The sequence below is a fragment of the Ambystoma mexicanum genome, chromosome 6q (genome assembly GCF_040938575.1).
Source record: "Ambystoma mexicanum isolate Mex_15411 chromosome 6q, UKY_AmexF1_1, whole genome shotgun sequence".
NCBI classification, from domain to species: Eukaryota; Metazoa; Chordata; class Amphibia; order Caudata; family Ambystomatidae; genus Ambystoma; species Ambystoma mexicanum.
Genome location: NC_090937.1, coordinates 274313224 through 274336205, shown reverse-complemented (window position 1 = coordinate 274336205; position 22982 = coordinate 274313224). Strand labels below are relative to the sequence as shown.

The 22982-nt window shown below is 47.6% G+C and overlaps 1 protein-coding gene across 4 annotated transcripts in view; it reads left to right on the top strand.

Annotated features, from left to right (window-relative positions):
• FAM13A (family with sequence similarity 13 member A) overlaps positions 1 to 22982 on the top strand; it is a 2868510-nt gene that overhangs the window by 694131 nt on the left and 2151397 nt on the right. For all 4 annotated transcript variants that reach the window (XM_069630746.1, XM_069630744.1, XM_069630745.1 and 1 more), the window contains one exon: positions 15611 to 15764. In XM_069630746.1, the coding sequence (XP_069486847.1) occupies positions 15611 to 15764 (154 nt within the window). The remainder of the gene's footprint in view (positions 1 to 15610; positions 15765 to 22982) is intronic.

The window sequence follows — 22982 nt, the reverse complement described above, 5'->3', positions numbered from 1 at the left end:
TCAACCTTTTCTGTATTCACACCTCTGCACCATCACTCTCTCCTACACCTTCTGCTCTATCTGCACTTTAACCTCCTCCTGCATCTTCACCACCCTCTGCACCTACACTTTCTCTTGCACCTTCGGCTCTCTTCTCCTCCACCTCCTCCAGCTCCTCTCTACATCTTCTACTCCATTACTCCAAAGACTCACACCCCCACTTCCCCGAACTCTGGCTGGGCTTTTATCGTCCCACTAGGACTTGAACTGTTCTTGGTAATTGTTTGTAGCCTGGGATTGACTGTGTTGTAAGAGCTCAGGTGTGTTTTCTAGTTTCCCAATAGCCACTCCTTTCCGCAGACCGAGCCTTTGATACCATGCACTGTGGTAGAGACTCACTGTATTCTGGGAGGTAGAGAGCCAGGGCCTGCAGCTGTTCAATTAGCTAGTAGCTCTATGCATCACCTGGAAAAAAGGTTATGTTGCAACCGCAAGTTGGTAATTTGCACTTTATTATTGCTACATAATTTCCATGGATCCACATAGGCACTGGCCGCAGTGGTAGTTTCTCACTACTGGCCCTCTGGGAAATTCCATGCAGAATGTAGAGAAGATCCAATGTGGCTGTCCCCTTCACTCGTGTCCCACATCATGTACCAGGTGGTGGGGTCCAGCCTCCTGAGTGGGCCCTCATGTAAGTAGGATATACGTTCACACTTTCCTTCTGTAAAGGTATAGCAGGTTGAAAAACAATGGCATGGAAGGCTGCCTGGAATAATTGCCAGAGGTTATGATAAAGTCAGAGCTTTTCCATCTGTTTTTCTTTAGTGTTGCAAAGTTGCCTTAAGTGGAAAGAGTATTCCTAGTAATCTGTTCCAAAAATGGCTGGGTTTGTTAGGTGTTGGCCAGAACAGGTGTAAAGTTGTGGCTGTACTGCCCCTTTAGAGCCTGATTTGCATGTGTTTTCCCTTCAGTAATAGCATAACAGACTCTGAAATGATAGTTTGAAAGGCTGAGCTGAGCACTTTACATGGTTCAAAGCTTTGCCATCATAGCTCTTCAGTTTTGCTATGACAGAACCCAAGGGTTATACTGGGTCAGAGATGCCTCCCTACTGAGTTTAAACGAGCTAACTCTGGAGAATGATAGTTTAGCTAATGCCAGACTAAGGGCAATATTAGCAGTTCAGTAAGCCAACAGGTAAAGCAGTTTGACAAGATTTGATTGAGGTAAAAAAAACAGGTTGGAATTTGTTTCTGTAGCAGGGGAACATGCAGTGTAAAGAAAACAGGAGGGGGGGGGGGAATACAAATCTGTTATTACTTACCGTCAATGTAGGTACAACTATGGTTATAGAGAAGCCAACATACAAAGCAAGGGATGGCGGCCTAGGCAATAGACAATGAATACGGTGAAAGAAAAAAACTCTGAAGGAAGAGCATATAAGATTAAATAAAGCACCATGATTAAGCATGGGCTCTCGTGAGGAGGCGGGTACAAGGCTTCCTGGCCACTAGACACCCTGAATTCGGACTTTGACTGAATGAAGCAAGTACCACTTGGAAGGGCTGCAACTCACGTAACTGTCAGGAATCTTTCCCCTAAAGGGTGTTAAGGCTTTTCACAGCAGGGCCTGGCAGAGAAATAGGGGAAAGCAGTTTGGTTCCGAAAAAAACATTTGCTGAGTCCAGTGGAGTGTTATGGTGTGTTGCTATGGCAAATTCGCGACCAGCCGACAGATCGAAGTGGGTGAATGCAATGGCGTCTAGCGAATCTCAGGAAACGGTTCTGATAAGGATGAGGGGCAGACCAATAAGGCTAGCTAAATGGGAGGCTAGGAGCAGTATGTGCCAGATGATCAGGTGACAGGACATTATGGTGGGAGAGGGTGAGCGGATGCTGCTTTGCAAGGATGAACAGATCATGGGTGCTGGATGTGACAGGTCCTGGTGCGCACCAACAAGGGTGATGGTGCCATAGCTGTATTAACACAGATAGTGGATGGTGGAGGAGGAGGAGTGGGAGGGTGAAGACTGAGCACTGGGTGAGAGGGAAAGAGAAAGGGTGCAGGAATGGGGGCATTTCATCTTGGTCCAGCCATGCAGAATCCAGTAATTCCTGGCATTTTTCTGGCTATTAGTTGTGAGAAACCTGAAGGTGTCCCACCCGCTAGTCCCCTGGGATCTGTCATCCAGGTGGCCAGGACACAGCCATCTCTTTTGGATCCAGTTCCTGGGGTTGGACCAGTGCAGGAGGATCACCTTGATGAGGGTTCTTCGGGGAGTGGAAGTGGGACACCGGAGGGCGAGACGCAGTAGCCCCTTCCCTATAACACCTTTACCCCATCCTACCAGGTAGGATATGTAGGAACTCAACCCCACCCCTTTTCCAACATGAACACTTTCTCACGGACACAAAAACGGACTAATACCTGAGCTGTATAAATGACGTGTCCCACTACAATGGACAGGCAGGGTCAGGCAATTACTGATCATTACACACATCTGACTTCATCACACTTCCCCACACGGATAAAAGGAGGAGCGCGAAAGCACACTCTGGGCAATGCAAAGCAATACCGTGGAGGATTGCAAGGATGGAAGTGCCCTTGATCTTTTCACCGAAAAGACTATATCTTTCAGGAGCCTTCGAGAATAGGAAACGTAAGACCCGGAATCAAAGCTGAAGAATCCTGCATTGTGTGTCCGAGGTACCCGAAGCTCTCCTGCATCGATAGTCAAGGTGGGGAGAATCATTTGGCGCTGTGGTACTGTCCTTGGCTCCTACAACAAAGCAGCACCAGTGAAGTCAACACAGCCGGTCAGTTGGGGAGACTGATACCAGACCTGTCTGTGTTGAAGCCAAGGTTCCAATGGCAACATTGTATAGAGAAAACTGAAGAGAACAGGGTATGAAGCGTATGTGGGAAGCTACATGAATAAAATTAAAACAGATGAGTGACAGAAGCCAGGATATGATACCATAGACAGAGTGATCCGGCACTGCCTGGGTGCTCATTCGAAAGTCTCTGTTAGGTATCCAACTGAAAGGTGCCAATTGTTAAAAGGAAAGGAAATGTGAAATTCAAGTGGTCCTGCAGCGGCTCAAGCCAAACCCTGTGCACATTCGAAAGTCTCTGATAGTTGATGTTAATTGAAATGGGACCGAGCCCGGTCGAAGGAGACTGATTGTGTTTAAAGGGATCTGAGCCCAGATGAGGGGGATCCAAGGTGACGAACATTGTGTTAAAGGGATTGGAGCCCAGCGGAGTGGGATCCAAGGTGAATAGCGAATCACCTAAATTGAGTACTTGTGAAAATCTGAAAGCGAAAAAGAACTTATTATTTATTTGGTCACATCAGGCCCTCTGAATAAATAGACTTTGATAAGCAAAGAAACTAGAGCACAGAAAGCCATGATGCTAATGATTGAACTGTATCCTTGTGCTAAAGATGCCAGAGACTGTGCTGCGCTCGAGTGAACCGCCTTGTCCCATGCTGAAAACGTGGGGAAGGGAGGCCTGAAAATCCTGACTTATCATTCTGTGAACACATCTTTCTTTTTCCCACACTATTTGTATTTAGAAGTAAGGTTTGGCAATAGGTTTATTAGTATAGGCCCTTTTATTTTTACAAGACACCACTAGGACTGCGTTATCATTTTTTGATGGTCGTAGCTTGCTCCCATCTGTAGATTTAGGATTAGATAAGCGTTTTTCAAACCTTTTTTGAAGTTCAATAATCACCCTTAAACTGTGGTCACTTGTGTCTCTTAACTGTTGATACCAAGCCTTTCTTACATAGTGCCTGTAAGTTCCCAGAAATCCTTGTTCTGAATATATTCCAAAAAGAGTGCTAAATGAAATTATAACGCCCTAGAGGATGTTTGACGGCTGTGATTGGTCAATCTGCGGCCTATACGAACTGGTATAGCCCGCAGATTGATTATAGCCCGCAATTACTGTTGTAATTGATTACCGGTTCCCGCTGCGCTGCCGGCTCCCACTGAAGCATGGAAAATTGCCGCGTTGGTCTCAGTGTAACTTCGGAACGTAAAGAGTTAACTTTCTGTTTCGAATTACATGTTGCAAGATCAACGTGTGCAACAGAGCCCCGCCCACTGGAATCAAGGTGGAAGAAAGGCTTTCTGCTTTCCCTTTGCCAGGAAAGCGTTTAAACAAGTGTTAAATCGCGAGAAGGAAGAGCGGCTTGTTTGTTTAAAATGAAACGTGGTATATATGATTGTTCGGCGCAATGAAGTCAGGGGGAACCTTGCCCTCGCCTCCTCACAATGCTTGGTTGTTTCCTGCACCATACTATGGGAAGGCTAATGGAAAAGCAGAGCAGAGAAATGTAAGTTAATTACACTCTAAGTAAATGTACATGCACAGTTTGCTAGGGAACGTTTTGTTAGTGTGTTTAAGAATGCAGTAATTGGAAGTGTACGTTTGTGTGGGGGGGCGACAGAAATTACCTTAAGTGAAACACTGGGCAGGCATACCCACACCTGATTTATGTTTAATAGCATACTCCTCCCATCCAATCACCTTCAGCCACCCTATAAAACCAAATTAGACATGTTTAATTGAAGCACAAAAAATTGCAAAATGGTCAATAAATGTCTGCAACATTTATTTACCATTTTGCAATTTTTTTGTACTTCAATTAAACATGTCTCATTTATTCTACTTAAACAGTGCGGGTGTTCTAATAGCTTTATAGACCTGCAGCTCAGGCCGTAATGGGTGTTATGGTCCTTCATACCCCGTTAAACTCGGTCTTCAGGGCCCGTAGCGCTGGTACGGCCCTCACTGCAGCTCTATAAAGCTATTTCTGATGTTTGTTAATCTGCTTAGAATCGCATGCTGTGCATAGTCAGACATCCAGTGGTCACTGCAGAGTATTGCATCTTGTTTTTTGAAAGTCGAAAAGGGGATGTCTGTAACACTATCCCTATAGTGACGTGTAGTGTACCCAAAATCCCTCACGCGTCGAGGTCCCTCAGATTGTGTTTTTCCGCCGAGAATACTGGTCGCCTTAAGCTGAGCTCGTAACAGACATTGCCATTGACTGGACCCTTGGTCGTTTTTGTTAATTATTGTTAACTCACATCACCTCCAGCCCTCTTTCGGCGGCCATTCCACATCCCTGCCGAGACCAGATCTTCGACGGACAGTGGTTTTCGACGGACGGTGATCCTATCGGCGCTGCCGACCACGTGGCCCGGCCTCGCCAGCCTACACAGTAGGGAGAGTGGGGTTAGGGTGGACATTTCTGTCTCATAATAGAATGCCTTTCCCTTTCTTCCCCCTTTCCTTCCAGGTCGTTATCACTGGTTACGTCCTCAGCTATGGAGAGGACTCCTTTTAGATTTTGCCCAAATTGTAAAGCCAAATTTCTGTAAAAGGACAAGCATAAGTGGTGTAACCGCTGCTTGCCCCTCGAACACGACAAAGCTAGTTGCGTGGCCTGCAAGCTCCTTCGCCAGAAAACTCTGAAGGAGCGCAGAATTAAAAGGTGGGCAGCCTACAGGATGTCGAAGGCTGATTCCTCGCCTGCTGCCGCTGAGTGCGACAAGGGGGATAGTGATGACTCGACCTCCGTAACGGAGGTTGTTGACCCCCAAACGGAGCGCTCTCACTCCGTGGCATCTGTCCCTGGCACCGACAGGCACGGCTCTGGCCCTGCTTTGGGGGATGTACACCCTGGCAACGCTGATGAACGATTACACGTCACAAAACACACAACCCCCAGCCATTCTTCGAGTAAATCGAAGAAGGCCTCAGTGCCAATGGGGATGCCGACGCAGCCGGCTATCCCCACTGTCCGTAAGGGTCGGCAGCCCTCCCAGCAGCCGCATTTGCGCCTAGCGACCGGGCCGTCGAATACAAAGGGCGCTACCCCTAAAATATAATCTGCCGAGACGCATCGCAAGAAAGCGTCGGTCGACAGCAGGGTTCCGGCTCCGCCGAAAACAACTCCTCACGATCAGCTCCTGGATGCGAGGATTGTCGTTGAAAGCATCGCGAGGATTGTCTCCGAAAACTCCCAGAAACGGCAGGTGAAGGATTCACCAAAGCCTACTGAAAAGGTCAAGGAGACGCCGAGACCTAGCGAAGGTGCGACGGGAGCGCCGGAACCCTCCCCTAGGTCGAAGGACAGACCCAAAGACACTACTCCACCATCTGGCCCACAGGACAGCTTCTCGGAGGGCGACGGGGGGGATTTCCTCCACTTTGTGGGAAAGATCTCGACACCTGGAGGCGGAGGAGCAAGCCTTTCCACCCCTAGACCGTTCTGGGTCCTCCCACTGGGCCAGGGAGAGATTTGAGACCTGTATGAACAGGTTGGATAGGTTTGTGTCCATTTCTGAGCACATCCCACCTAAAAGACCAAGGGAGGTAATCCCTCAAGACCCTCTAGCCAAGGATCCTAGACTTTTTGACCCCCAGGAAGAGGAATTGTATACATATGACCTCACTGAGGAGGACCCTCATGTTGACACTCAGGAAGATGATGAATTCATGGACACTGAGGACTTACAAGATCCTGTAGGGGGCTTTGAGGAAGACCCTGACATGTGTGACCCACAGCTATGGCAGTCTCCTGGGGTGTCAACTGACCCTGATGCATTAGATCTGGCCTCTCCACAGACTACTCCTGTCAAGGAGCCTTCACCTGTGGACGATCAGCCCACTTTTAATGCCATGCTACGCAAGGCGGCTGTACATTTTCAAATCGATACGGGGGGAGACTACCCCAGAGGTTGATTTTGTTGAAAAGAATCATCAAAGAAAAGCCACCTACGAGCCAGGCCATTCCTCTCCTCGCCTCCATCAAGAGGCGCCTCATTCCCTCTTTGTCTACACCAGCCTTAGTCAGGGGTGTTAACCCACGGATTGATAAGCTCTTTAGCCCCTCACCCTCGGATCCTTTATACATTAGGGGTCATTCCATCCCAGATTCCCTGGTGGTGACCACCATGAGGAAAAGGGCAGGCGCTCCTCTGTCCACCAGTGAAGCACCCCCTGATAAAGAGGGGAAAACGCTCTATGCTCTCGGTAAGAGGATTACAGCCTCATCGGCATTCGCTACGCGTATTGCCAACAATAGCACTCTGTTGGCTAGTTTCGCCGATGCCCAATGGGGCATGTAGCGCGAAGGCCTACAGGAAGTCCCTGAACCTCTTTGCACCCATCTTTTGGCCACTGTTACAGAAGGCACTCAAGTGAACTAGAGCATCATTAAAAATACTTTAGATGCTGCAGAAACGACCCGCTGTTCCTTAGTCCAGGGCGTACTCCTGAAAAGGCATGCATGGCTTAGGAACTCGGGGTTCAAGCCAGAGACACAGGCGTCCCTCATTAACAAACCCCTGGAGGACTCCAACCTGTTTGGAAAGAGGGTTGACGATGCACTGGAAACTGCAAAAAAGGAACATGAGACCTTGAAAACCCTGGACCAGATCACGAGACCCCCCAGTAAGCGTGGATATGGCAATAGGCGCTTTTTTTGTGGCCATCGACAAGCGCAGCAACAGTATACCTCAGCCAGCAACTGGTCCTCCCCTCAAGGAACTAGTGGTTACCACACAGCGTACGCTCAGAGAGGCCAACGTTGTGGCAAAGGAAAGGGCCCTACTCCTAGAGGCTCCCCGGCCCCCGCCACTAAATGACCCGATAATTCGGGTCCCCTCCCATGCATTCCCGGTCGGGGGCCGGTTAACATCTTTTCTCCAGGCATGGGAGGGGATTACCACAGACTGTTGGGTACTGTCAACAATAGCCCATGGTTACTGTATTGAGTTCAGCCGGTCCCCGACATTCAGACCTCCAAAGAGAAGACGTCTCACACCAGAACATCTTCTCATCCTTCTTAAGGAAGTGGAATCGCTGCTGCAAAAAGGAGCCATAGAGGTTGTGCCTCTATCACAGGTAAAGGAGGGTATTTATTCAGTGTACATCCTTGTACCCAAAAAGGATCTAACCATGCGCCCTGTATTAGATCTACGCCCAGCAAACAAATTTGTAAAACCTCAAAAATTTTGTATGGTGACTGTGCAGGAAGTAATCCCCCTGCTCACACAGGAGGATTACATGGCAACACTAGACATGAAAGATGCATGCTTTCATATTTCAGTGTTGCCAGCGCACAGGAAATACCTCAGGTTCATGATAGAAGGCAAACACTATCAGTTCAAAGTGCTACCCTTCGGCATAGCCTCAGCGCCAAGGGTATTCACGAAGGTACTGGCATTGGCAGCGGCACACCTGCGCAGGTTGTCCATTCCAGTTTATCCTTACCTCGACGACTGGCTCATAACAGGGGATTCTTACGAAACATGCTTCTCAAATACCCAAAAGACTACAGACCTCTTGTTCCACCTGGCCTTCTCCATCAACGAAAGAAGTCCAGTCTAGACCCCAGCCAAGTCAAGCAGTTCCTAGGGGCTCTAATTCGAACAAGGGACGGCCTTGTCTTCCCCTCCAACGAGAGGGTCCAAAACATGCTGTTTCAGATCCCTCAATATGTAGCCGGTCGAGAGGTGACGGTACGCAAAGCGATGTGATTGCTAGGAATGATGGCGTCATGTATTTATTTGGTTCCTCACGCACCCCTGCGCATGCGCCCAATGCAAGAGTGGCTCAACAGCCAGTGGTGTCAGGCCAGCGGACAGTGGGACGATCTATTGGTTATCTCGCAAGCCCTGGTTCTCTCGCTGCGGTGGGGAGAACCTTGTGATGGGGAAATCCTTCACCACCCCCGCAGTGGAAGCCACTCTAACCACAGACGCATCCCTCACAGGATGGGGAGCTCACCTGTCCCATCAGACTGTGCACAGAGTTTGGACTCCAAGTATGGCGTCCAAACAAATTAACCTGCTGGAATTGTTGGCGGTCTTCAAAGCACTGAAAGCCTTCCAGGCACAACTACAAGGAAAGACAGTGCTGATCCTCACAGACAGCATCACGGCCATGTACTACCTGAACAAGCAGGGGAGAACTATCTCCAGGACTGTCCAAGCTGTCCCAGAACATCTGGAAATGGGCTCTCAAACACAACATGTTTCTGTTGTCACAACATGTACCAGGGTTACTCAATCTTCTGGCAGACGGACTCAGCAGAGACTTCCCTCTACTCGCAGAGTCCGAATGGTGAGTACACGAAGACATCCTCTTCAACGTTTTCGCAGAATGGGGCTTCCCAGAGATCGACCTGTTCGCAACTCTGGAGAACACCCAATGCCAAGATTACGCCTCCAGGTACCCCCAGAACCGCTGCAAGGGGAACGGCCTCTGGATAACATGGTCAGGGAAATTTGTCTACGCTTTTCCCCCAAATCCCCTTTTCAACAAGATAGTTCACAAGATGCACCAGGAACCAGTTACCATGATTCTGGTGACCCCCATGTGGGTCGCCAACCCTGGTTCGCTCCTCTTATGGAGATATCACTGTCTCCTCCAGTGAAACTGCCCTGCCCGTACAACATGTCACAGGACAGGGGCCGAACGCTGCATCCATGCCCAAAGACCCTGAACTTAGCAGCCTGGCTCCTGAGTGTAAAGACCAGAGGGGATGGTCTGTACTTCTGCTCTCTATATGGTAGAGGAGAGACACAGAGGACCCCAGCCAAGATTCTCTATGCGGTAGCTATGGTCGAGCAATCAAGGCCTAGCTTCTCGGGAGGTGATGCAGGCTGGTTCTTAAGTACAGTGTGGTCCCCAAGCACCCACAAAGGAATGTCTGCACACTGTATTGGTTAAAACACAGTCTTTATATAATTAATATTCAGGGTTATATACAATATCACAATAATGCACTTTGTACTCGGTTATCTATAATGGCAAATATATACAGTTTCTACGTGGTACCACAATTACTATTAAACCTCTTTACAGTGCATCAACAATAGGGTTAAATGCCACACAAGTCAAGTGATAAAAGAAACCAACAGTAGAGAAGAGAGGGAAGCAGTTGATCAGAACAATTGCCAGAAATACTGGTCACTACCGTTAAACACAGCTCTGTGTGGAGATCCCACCCCACCTTGGCAACCTGTAGGATAAAGATACAAGCCCAGTCCATATATTGTTCACAAGAGACTTCCCAATAGTTCTGCAACCCCCTACGTACCTGGTGTTGTAGCGTTCCTTGTCGGGGAATCGACGGCCCTTCTTGAGTGTCCTCCCTTTAAGGCAGGAGTCACGGGTCGTCGAACATCCGACAGAGAACAGGGTGAGCTACGACGGTGAAGTGTCAGCTTCGTTCCTAGCGGTGCTCGTTGACTCGGAAGCATAAACGTCCTGCAAGGAAGAGGTGTGCGGGGCACCTCGGTGTCGATAGTTCTGGACCGCAAAGAGTTTGAAGAAATGTGGCCCAGCAAGGGCGTTGAGTCGTCTTTGGGTGGCTGGAAACCCACTGGTGGATGCTCCTCGGCGCGTCAATGGTCAGGCCTCTCCAGCACGATACAGCAGCGATGATGTGGAAGAGAGCGTCCTTGGATTCGAAAGTTCTTAGGCAAGCGGGAGCACGGCGGCTCCGGTCAGCGACGGCGGTCGTCGACCGTGGCGGACAACAGTCCGGGCACTTCTCCTTGGAGTTCCGCAGCAGTCCCCGTCTCAGGTCGGCAGCCTGTCGAAGGTCTGTCTACCAGGGAGCTTTGGCAAAGATCAGCTGGTGCACAATGGTCCCTCGTAGCTTGGGAAGAGGGCGCCTTACCAGGTCCTCTCTGGGTCAGTCCTTGGAGGCAAAGCAGCTTTCAGATTGTGAAGGAGAGCAACAGCAATTCTTCTCGTCCAGCAGGGGTTCAAGGTCAAGCTTCAATTACTCCAGTTACTCGTAGTGGACTTCAGCTTCTGAACACGATTTCTAGCAGTGAGAGGTCCCCAGATATACTGTTGATCTCCCATTCATTCCGCTGGGTCACACTCGAGCATCCAATCACGACTAAGGGCATTCAGGCAGCCAATCTGGCACACAGTGCATTCAGGCCATTCACTTCTCTCCAGACACTCACAACAAGTTATGTGTATCTGGACAAGTACCGAGCCATTCAACAGTCCATACTGCATTCATACCGGTTTCAGGCAGGGCCGTCTCAGTCATTGTGTCAAACACTAGATACAAGACACCCACAACATAGAATGCGTATTCGTCACACACTCCATTCACCCAGGTCCCACCCACAGGCGTACCCACAACATACGGTCGTTGAGAAGGCTACAGCCAGTCTGGTCGGCACTTCCCCACACTACCATATATGAAACTTCCACCCAACAGCCAGTCAGGGGGAAGGGACAGAGGCAGGGCTTCCCGGGACTTCGGGAAGGCAAGAGGCCACAGGGGCCATTTTGTCTCCATCCGGAATCTACCGATTCCAATGACAGGGCCTGGGCATCCCAAAATGGAGGACGCTCAGGGCACCAATCATTTCAGCACGGAGCTGCCACCAGCCCGTACACTTCTCTGTGGGTCACACACAGGTGCCCAAAAACATACACAAGGGGAACAGTGTTGCACCCCTACCCATGGGTGCCATAAGGGTATCCCATGGGTCTGTTCACCAAACCAAAGAGAGAGCTGCACCGCCAGGAGTCCCACACAAATTACTGCGCGGAAAACACAATAGAACACACAATAAAAAGCAGTAAAGGACATGGATACGGAGGCCCTGTCCCTCCGATGCATTTCCAGCATGACACTGAGGTCATAGAGTTTGGACATTTGCAGCTCCCTCGGAGATGCATGGACATTCTCAAAGAGGCTAGGAAACCGAACACTCGTTACTGCTACTCTAGTAAGTGGAAACGGTTCGTCATCTGGTGTAACTCAAAAAGCACCCCGTTGACTGCTCTCCCGCACATATTTTTTATATCTGACTCACTTGCTGGACTCCGGTTTAGTCTTTAATAGAGTTAAAGTTCACCTAGCTGCACTCTCCGCCATACACTACGTCACAACATAAGGTGTCATGGTGGAAGTTTCCAGTTATTAAAGCCTTCATGGAGGGAGTGAAAAGAATTCACCCTTCTATATCTAACCCAGCTCCCGGATGGTATCTGAACATCGTGCTAACCAGGCTAATGGGCTCCCCCTTCGAGCCCATGCATATAGCGAGCCTTAAGGATCTCACTCTTAAGACTGCTTTCTTGATAGCGATCACCTCCATTCGGAGAGTGAGTGAACTACAAGCGCTTTCTATATTAGATCCCTTTGTAACAGTTCACAAAGATGGTGGTTCTACGCACACACCCTAGGTTTGCACCGAAATTAATTTCAAAGTTTCACGTGATCCAGTCTATAGAACTACCAACGTTCTTTCAAAACCCTTCAAACTTGGGGGAGAAGAGCCTGCACACACTGGATGTGCGCAGGGCGGTCATGTTTTATATGGAAAGAACTCGTCCACTAAGATAAGTTTGTTGCTTGTATGTTTTCTATAAAATTCAATAAACTTAATAATAAAAAAAAAAAGAAAGACTAATCAGTTCTTTGTCTCAGTGGTGGCAGGAAGAGAAGGAGATGCAGTTTCCAAATCCACTATCTCTAGATGAATTGTCCAGTGACGCACTCTCTGTTGCTAAGAGAGAACTGCCCTTCAAGCCTAGAGCGCACACTACTCGAGGCACTGGGGCATCCATAGCGTTCATTGCAAATGGTCCCCTAGAGTCCATTTGCAAAGTGGCAACCTGGAGTTCTGTACACACTTTTACAAAACAATATTGTCTAGATGCTCACTCTAGATCTGATTCCCAGGTGGGACAAGCAGTACTGAGACACCTTTTTTCTACTGTTCCTTCTCACAACCCACCTCCAACTCTGGGTACTGCTCGCTAGTCTATGCACAGCATGTGATTCTAAGCAGATTAACAAACATCAGCAGATATGTATTACTTACCGTAAAAGCATTTCTGATGGTTGTATCTGCTTAGATTCACATGCGCCCACCCTTGCTCCCTGCTCGGATGGAAGGAACATAGACTTCTTATTACTTTCTCTCTTTTCTGTACTCACTCGCGTTAGTCATAAGGCTCCCTCATGGCAGAAAAAATACGAACAGAGGGACCTCGACGCGTGAGGCATTTTGGGTACACTACACGTCACTATAGGGATAGTGTTACAGACACGCCTATGTTGACGTCCCCTTTTTGACTTTCGAAAAACAAGATGCAATACTCTGCAGTGACCACTGAATGTCGGACTATGCACAGCATGTGGATCTAAGCAGATACAACCATCAGAAATGCTTTTACAGTAAGTAATGCATGTCATTATAGCATGTTTGCTGCGTGAATGTGAGCAGACTTGAACCTTGCAGAGAGCTCACCAAATCCTATTACAGCAGTTTGCTCTTACAGTGTGACAAAGCATCTATATGGGGCTAACGGAGATCAGGTCTCTGTGTGCAAGCCATGGATAAATGCCTCTGAAACAGAATGTATTTCTCTGAAGCCTTTCAAAAAAAGAAACTGCACACTGATAAAAGGAATGGTTTCTTTCCATTCAGCTTCTGCTTTGTTGATGCTCATGGAGCAATCAGAATCACTGTGCATATTTATTTTCCTAGCATTTTAGGATTGTAAAATTAATAAGATGGAAAACTAGGTTGCAATAGCGAATTAATATTTTGTAACAAATTATGCTTTTTTTTCTCCAGTGAAAGCAAACCAATATTGCACAATTGTATTTTTCAGAGTTCCTGTGCTGTGTGCATAATCATGCGGAGGCAGATTATTTTTACACTTATAATATAATTTACACTCTAATTATAAAAACAGTGTGTAAAATTATGACTGCACGGTCTAGTTTACATCCATTCAATCTTGCAATCAATAGGGTACATTACTATAAATGGTCAGTGGCAGCAGAGTCTTGGTTCAAGGGTGAGTGTCATGATACCAATCACATGTGTTCTAGCCTCTCAAATCTTCAAGACATTTAAAACATCCAAAACCTGACTATACAGGAAGTGCAAGTGCAGGTGCTGTTCAAAATGAAAGTTACATTTGGAATAGAAACTCAGCAAAACTGGTCCCTGTGATAATCCAGATAGGTATTTAACTTTATGTAGCGCTTCATACATGGTTCGTCCAACATCTAGACACTGTCGATACTCAGTTAACCGACCTTTGAAGGATGTTAGCCAGTAAGATAGCTCAGCCGGTTGAGCACTCTTTGCTGTGATCTCTGCGTGATAAGTAGGTTGCAGGTTCGAATCCCGGCAAGGCCAACTCAGCCCTTCATCCTTTCAAGGTCGATAAAGCAGTACCGACTTCGGTTTGGTGATAATTGTGATACGTATGTTCTATGTACAGCCCTTTGCCAAAAGCGCTATATAAATAACCATTTAACAATGAGATTAGATATAGAATTTAGCATGGAGTACTTGCCTCTCTGCACTGTTGTATCAAACATTGGCATACCATTAGGTAGTAATAGCTCCAGGAAACGAAGACTTTCATTAAACATCAAAAGACAATTCTGCTATCGAACCTCAAAACAAACAATATAATTCATGCTTGCTTTATTTTGTAATTGGCTAGGATTTTGTGTTTACAACATTTAAATATATACAGGAGAGACCAAATGGCCAGACCTTAGAGAAATAATGAAAGGTGTATTCTGTCACAATGCAGAAAGCTGCCGCATAGTAATGATTTCCATACAGTTATTGCACACGTCGGCTGGATGTCACATACATTTTACTCTCTTGCAAAGGAGAAAAGTCATTGTTACTCTCTTAAAATCACATTTGCTCTCAAAGTTGAAAACTAGGGAGTAAAATACCCCCACCTTAAAATCTTATCTGGAGCACCGGAGATGGTTGAACATGTATCGTGAAGCAGGGAAAGGGCTATAGGGAATTTATGAAAGAGACCTAAGGAAAAGCTGCACTCAATCTTGGTAAATGTGACAAAAGAAACTAAAAGAGGCAGAAAATACAGGAAAAAGGGCATGAGAAGGAAAGGACACAACAAGCAGGAAATAGGAAGCAGAGATCTATCTCATTCTGCAACTAAGCATACAACTAATGAGCTGGGAACCTAGACTGCAATTTTGTTGATGTATGTTAACACTAAAAAGTGATCGACATCTAGAGCACACACATTTGCTTTAAGAAGAGGGAAAACTAAATGGTCTAAATACCATGACACTGGAGGAGGGCTATTGATAATCACAACAAGCAAAATATTTGTTATTGTACCTACAAACTGGAAATATGAAAGTGTGATGAAGTATGGAATGTTGGAGCCAACACCACCCAAAACATCTTTGAGCCCGGGGTTTCATACTGGAATTGACACCAGAGAACTGAATGCCTAAAAGAAATCTTCAGGCTGGAAGCAGAGAGCCTACATACAAAGTCTTAGATTTCAAAGCAGTGCAGTAGTCAAGTAAATCATTTAGCAGTCCAATTTACCAATGTGTGATTGACTGCAAGATTGCACCTAGAGACGGCATGGTATGCATTTCCCCTTTGTTCTGATGTGGTCGTATGCGGTGTTTAATTTTATCACCCAGAACAGTAAACTTTATAGTGTATCAATATATTTCATGTTTTTTCTGTCTTGATATTGTTTAACTTTGATGCTTTTGTTGGCCTCCTTAAAAGACTCTCCCCTATTTTGTAGTGTTCCCCCTGGATTTGAAGGAATTAAAGAACAGGGAATATGCAACAAGATAATGGCTAAACTGTTGGCAGACTACAATACCTTTTTTGAATCTGGTCATACAGTGGAGAAAGAAGAATTATGCAAAGAGGTGACTAGAATCATCACAGTAAAGGTCAGTTGCTGCATTGTTTTGTCATTCTGTTGATGAATTGTTTGCTCATGAAGGCATACTATAGTATATTGCGTGATTAATCATTAGAATATCTGAATCCAGATGTGACTGTGATAAGCAAGAGTTATATACAATTTTTCAATAACAAAATAAATCATTCACATAGTAAATATATTTTCTGTAACAGCACCGCATTAGTAGGAAAATGGCCTACTAGCTTTGCCATACCGCAGCTGAATGTTACTTGCCTGATGAAGCATTATGTTCTTAACATGGTTTTAGATCTTCTAACTGAGTTGTGGTATGAAAAGTTGTAACTCGTACTCATCACTTCCTGTCTGTGGTGTTTCCAAAAACATGTAAAAATCTGTGTTTTGGTGCTCATCCTTTCTGACCAACCTTGACATAGTTGGATTATGTTTCCTTCAAAAAACGATGCATGTTCAACACCTAGAAATAAAACGCTACTACGCATTTACTGTTCGGGGTAAAATGCTGATAAGAGTACATTTTCAAGAATTTCCTAACCTCAGGAGTTCTAAAACTGACGGGAGCTTAGAATGAATTCAGAGAGGGATCTAACAATCAGGGAAGTCTGGTCATACAGGGGTCTTGTAAAGTCCTCTGTACCATCGAAAGTCTTTGACCGACAGAAGATTGCGAAGCTAAGGGAAATGAATCCCACTTGGTGAAACGAGTGCATGAACAGTGTGCGGTAATAGCTGACGAGAGTGAACCCAGCAGAGGGAAGCCAACAAAAAGGGGCAAAGCCTGAAGAACTGTTTCAAAAGACATTAACACTCATGAAAGTAAGAGGTATTGGAAGACCAGGGGAAGTGAATTGTCCCCCTTGTCAAATGGGTCCGAGCCCGGTCGAGGGAGATCCAGGGGTAAAAAGTCATCACCAAAGTTCATTGAAAAAGGAACTGTTCTTTGATTGGTTTAATACAATATGTGAGGAGTCGACGCCGGAAGAGGGGCACCCAGAGGTGACACCATCACCCAACGTGAACTGTGGAAAATAACTTTTTGTTTGTTTGTTGGATACATCAGGCCTCGAAGGCAAGAGACTTTTTAATGAAATGACACTTTACCATCGAAGAACCTAATGGCTGAACGGAACTGTCGGCTCGTGCCAAGAAAGCTTGAGCGTGTGCTGTGCTCCAAGGTCCCATCTTGTCCCGTGCTGAAAACGTGGGGAAGGGAGAGCCCTGGCAATCAGATCGTGACTTATTATTTGGAACACTTCTTTTCTTTATTGAAACCCTATCCCACACTCTTTCGATAATTTGTTTTAAGGAATTGGCAATAGGTTTTTCTTTAGTATAGGCCCTTTCGAATGGATTGTGTCCTCCAACGTATTCCTCATCTTAGATGTATTCCATCCAGCTTTAGCTGCTTCGGAAATGTTTTCTCGACAGAGGGCGCCGTGCGTTGATGTTGTCGAGTCGATGGTCCCTCGAAGGCCTCAGTCGAGGATGACGTCATCGGGTATACAAGTAGCGTGTGCGGCGCCCGTTTGCCTCAGTTCCGTTTTTCCGCAGTACGTGTTGCTTCAGAGACTTGGTGCGCCTCGAGTAGTTCTGTGACGCAGTAAATAACTGAAGATATTCGATATATGTCCTTGACGTCGACCCTGACTACGACCCTGCGATCGGGATTCAAAAAGTGTAAATCCTGTGGTTCGAAAATGTCCATCACGGACCCGCACCGTGGATGTCTGTGGTGCCTCGGGGAAGGCCACGACATGGAGGCCTGTACGAAGTGTCAGGTGATGACGGGGAAGGCCTTGCGAGAGAGGTAGGGAAAACTGCAGGTAGGTTGTAAACCCGACTGAAAAGCCTCTAGCGCCGGGTCAAGGACCCGTGTGGAGAAATCTCCTTGACGCGAAAGGCATCGGTCTAGGTCCCGAAGCGATTCTCATTGCTCTTTGTCTTTGACGAAAAAAGCGGTCCCCTTCTACCTTGTCCTCGGACGAATCCCCAAAAAGGATGAAATGCCCCACAAAACATTCTTCCCCCGAAGAGTGGGAAGCATTCAGGGTAAAAATTATGGAGGTGTTTGAAAAAGCTAAGCCACTTGAGGCCAACCAGTCCTCGGCAGACCTTTTTGAGACTCGATTTGATATGAGGTTGGCTGAGCTTGAGAGGTGGGAGGAGAAGGTCACCCTCAAGCTGGACGACTTGGAAAATAGGGAACGGCGCTCTAATCTGAGGTTTTTTGGTATGCCGGAACTAGAGGTGGAGTCTCGGGCGGACATTGTGAAAGGGGTCAAGTGATTGTGAGTAGCCTCTTTGATGGTGAAAATACTACCAAACCCACAATTGACAGGGCCCATAGAGCTGGGGACGTGCGGGTGAGCCCCGTACGGTCCTTGTGAAATTTCACTATTATACTGAAAAAGCCAAGATCTTGGATTTAGCACGCAGGGTCCCATCGACTGGAAAGGCGCTCAAATTAAAATCTATCAGGATCTTTCAGCGCTCACCCTTGCTCGACGGCGCCTTTGTGGACCTCTGACGAGGTGGTTGCAGTCAAACGGGGTCCGCTATAGATGGGGACATTTGTTTTCACTTGCCTTTGAACTGGATGGCTACAAATATTCCCTCTCCTCAGAAACTGATATTCAACGAGTCTCTCACGAGCTGTTGGGAGACCCCCCTTCTAAGGACGATGCAGGGAGGGGGAAGGGGTCGGACGGAGATCGCCCTAGCCCTTCAGAATTTATGGGTTGGTGCGGGTGCGAGGACACAGGAAGTTCAGGAAGGTGGCGCCTCCTTTCCCAAAACAGCCTACGCCCTGACTTTGTTGGTGTAGTTTTTTGTGCTGGTTGTTGAGGGGGGATTTGTGGGGCCATCTGGTTGGTCTTGTTCTGGTCATAGCTGCCCCCTGGGCTGATTGTTCTTTACTTTGTTCCAAGCTTATGTGAGGTCATGGGGTCGGGAGGGTGGTGAGTACAGGCGGGGGTGTTTGGGGCTTGTTTCCGGTTTAGGGATGGTGGGCTCAAAATGTTATTTGCTCGCACGATGAGGGTGGCGCCCGGGTGGAGGCGTTCTCTGGCGGTCTGGTGGTGTGGCGGTGAAATGTCAGTCTATCCAGGCGTCCGGGGGTGGGGGTGAGATGGTGCTGGTGTTTTTGGGATGGTTTTGGGTGGGAAAGGGGGGGTCTGTTTGTTGTTCTCATGGTTATGGGGGTGTGTTTAGGGTTGCTGGGGTTTCTGAGGAGGAGGGGTGTTCTAGGTCCTTTTTTGGTCTCTTTTGGTGCGTGTGAGCTGGGGGTGCAGACGTTCAAGTGTGGTCTCCAAGAGGTGGGGAATGCATCTTATGGCCTATCAAATTAATGACTCTCTGCAGAGGTTGCTGGTGGGGTCCCTGAATGTGCGGGGGTTGAATTCTCCTATGAAAAGGTCCCTGGTGGCGAGGGAACTCTCCAGGCTTAAGCTGCACTTCTTTTTTGTCCAGGAAACACACTGGGTGAGGGGGAAGGAACCGCCGCTTCGATCTAAAGCTATCCAGTATTTGTTCCACTCCCCATATGTGGCGAAGAAGCGGGGTGTTGCTGTGTTGGTTTCCCCCAAGGCTCTTTTTGTCCCAAAGGCTCATAAATCCGACACTGAGGGGCGCTACATTATGGTTAAGGGGTCAGTGAAAGGCAGTGTTGTTTACCCTGGTATGGGTTTATGCCCCAACCGAGGCGCAGGATCTCTTTTGGGAAAAGGTGGGGGAGACTATTCGGGGCTTTGCGGAGAGTGCACTGATAGTGGGTGGGGATTTTAACATGGTTCTCTCGCCGGATAAGGATAGGAAGTCCCTTTCTCCTTGCTCCGACCAGCGGGTTCAGAGGAAGTTGGTGAACTCATTTTGGCGGTCTAATGAGGTGCTGGGTTTGGTGGATGTGCATTCTGTCGAGGGGACCTGCCACCCCTTCTTCACTTTTTACTCAGCGGTACACAGGGCGTTCTCGAGGATAGATCTTGTCTTGGTGGACTCTACGCTTCAGGGTAGTATCTCGAACTTTGGTGTGGAGGTTGTCCCGTGGTCCGACCATGTTCTAGTTTGGGTCACGTTGGGGATTCACCCGATGACGCCGGCTAGGGCTCGGTGAATATGCAATGATACGCTGCTGCAAGATAAGGAGCTTAAGGAATCTCTAATGCGTTCAATTAATGAATATTTCCAGCTTAATGACACAGGGGAGGTGAATGTCCAGGGGGAGTGGGATGCATTTAAGGCCACAATCGGGGGTGTTCTCATAGAGATGGGCGCAAGAAGAAAGAGGGAGAGGGGCAGGGAGGAATTGAAGTTGAGGGAGCGAATTGCTGCCATTCAGCCGGGATGAAAGCTGAAATCTCAGATTTCTCCGGGAAAGTGGGAGGAGCTTCAGAATCTTAAGGCTAAATTGTCGGCCTTACTTGTGGGACAAACAGAGAGAAAGCTGACATTTTTGAAACAGCAGTATATGGAGCGGGGGTAAAAGGCGGACAGGATCCTGGCGTGGCGCCTGAGGGAGCTTCGAAACAGCAGGAGGGTGAATCGGATTGTGGGTCGGACGGGGGAGGGAGTTCTGCATGATGATATAGCATCGGAGTTTGGGCATTATTATGAGGGTCTTTACTCGTCAGAATATTCTGGGGATGGGGCTGATGTGGACCTATTTTTAGAGTCACTGCACATCCCTCGCCTTGCCGCTGAGGGTGTCGAAGTGCTGGAGTTCCCAGTTTCTCCCCAGGAGGTGGTGGACACTATCACCACCTTAAAGAGCGGCACAGCTCCGGGAGACGATGGCTTCACAGTCTGGTTTTATAAGACGTTTCGCTCTGTGGTAGCCCCACTTCTGGCTAAGGTGTTTAACGCTGCTTTGGACTCTGGTTCCCTACCCCCCTCCATGATGTCAGCTCTCATTGTAGTGTTAACGAAAGATGGGAAGGATCCCGAGCGAGGCAGTCCTATAGACCCATTTCTCTTCTTAAAGTAGATGTTAAGATTTTGGCTAAACTTTTGGCGAATAGGCTGTCTAGGTTTCTTCCTTCGCTGGTCCATGGCGACCAGGTCGGATTCATCCCTGGTTGCCGGGGGTTGTATAATGTAAGAAAGACTATGGGGCTTATGTATGAGGCATCGAAGCGAGATTTGGAGGCTGATCTCGTGTCGTTGGACTCTTAGAAGGCCTTCGACCGTGTTGAATGTCTTTACATGGGGAGGGTATTGCGGAAAATGGGCTTTAGGGACAATTTTTGTAAGTGGATTGCTGCGTTGTACAATGGTCCCTCTGCTAGGGTGTTGGTTAATGGCTGCATGTCCATGGGGTTCTCGCTCTCCCGGGGCACTCGGCAAGGGTGTCCCCTCTCTCCTTTGTTATATGCGTTGGCAATGGAGCCTTTTTCCATTGCAATCAGGGCGGATGGGGGACTTACATTGTGGGGACCATGAATTCAAAGTGTCCTTGTTTGCAGATGATATTTTAGTGTATCTGACAAATCTCTGCGTGGCTCTCCCACGACTGTTGAGTCTTATTTGTCGTTTTGGGTCTTTCTCCGGGTTAAAGGTTAATTTGTCTAAGTCATGTATTATGCCAATGGGGGGGTGGATCTTAAAATTGAGGGAAGAAAGGAAGTATATGGGGTACTTGTGGAGCGGGAATCTACCAGATATTTGGGTGTTAGCATTCCCAGGGACCTAGGCAAGGTGTTTGAGCTAAACTTCCCGCCCCTTCAGGCAAAACTCCAGGGCGATCTCTTAAGGTGGGCCCCCTTGACCCTTTCATGGTTTGGGCGAATGGTGGTGGTTAAGATGAATATTATCCCGCAGCTCCTCTATCTTTTCATGTCCCTTCCCTGTCTGGTGCCAGATTCCTTCTTTGCCTCTTTGCAATCTCGTGTCCTTCCGATTTATTTGGGATGGGAAGAGACCCAGAGTAAGCTTGACTACCTTGACCCTCCCCAAGTCCTTAGAGGGTTTTGGTTTCCCGGACTTTAGAGGGTATTTTAAAGCAGCTCAGCTGCGAGTTATGTTGGAGCATTTGAGGGATGATCTATGAACATACTGGACGTATGTGGAGGATGTTCAAGTTCATCCAAGAAAAGTTAGGGACCTTTTGTGGGCTCCCCCGAACTCTATTCCAGGGCCTGTTAAGTCACACCCGGTTCTTGCTGTCTTGTGGTCGGTTTGGAAGCCCTCTAAAGACAATAGGTTTCTTCCTGGCTTTCTTCCCCGTCATCCTTGTGGGGTCCCCCGATTGACCTGGACAGGAAGGGATTCCGGGAAACGCAGTCCTGGTCTGATCAGGGTTGGAGATGCCCGCTCAGCTGTTTAACAAAGGGTCCTTCTTGGAATACGACCGAATGGCAGAGGTGTTCGAGAGCAAGCCCCTCATGGTCTTTGAGTATTTGAGGCTAAAGGGTATCTTCACACAGGCGCGGTGGGTGGCTGACTTGTCGCGCCCCCTAACCCTGTTTGAGAGGGTTTTTGCAGAAGCCAAGTCTAGGAAGGGATCCCTTTCTAAGATCTATAATGTACTTATTTCTTCTAATTTAACAGGAAGGCAGTCTTTCAAACATATCTGGGAGGAGTGGTTGGGCTTGTCCTTAGATGACCGAACTTGGCAGTTGGTGTTTCGGTCAGTGCTTCCTGAGGGGCTGTATACGGTGGCTATGGAGCATAATTTTAAGATTTTGCACTCTTGGCATCGTCCTCCGGTGGCCTTTTCCAAGATGTTTGTGGAAGCATCCCCATGGTGTCCCAGATTGTGTTCCAACAAAGGTACCTGGTTTCACATGTGGTGGGAGTGCCCGGTTATTCGCTCATACTGGGTAGAGGTTCTTAGCTGGATTAAAGATATTCTGGGAACATGTCCCTCCCTGCACCCACTCGAGGTTCTTCTGGGCACTCCCTTGCCCGATAAAGAGGTGGGTTCCTTCTCGAGGGTAATAAGGGGCCATGTTGAAAGCGGGAAGATTGGCTCTGGCTCAGAAGTGGAAGAGTCCCCTAGCGCCCTCCAAGACAGAATGGTTTACCAAGTTAATCGCTATTTTTGAGTACGAGAAACTCTCTGCTATTGTCAATGATTCTATGTCATGTTTTTTGCATGAATGGACTGTGGTTATACTCAGTGCGGACTGTGAAGCCTTGAAATTATGAACTGTTTTGTGGTTTTATATATTATGTCACCAGGGAGGGATTGTTGATGCTTTTACCAGTGGAAATGTGCTTGGGTGTGCGC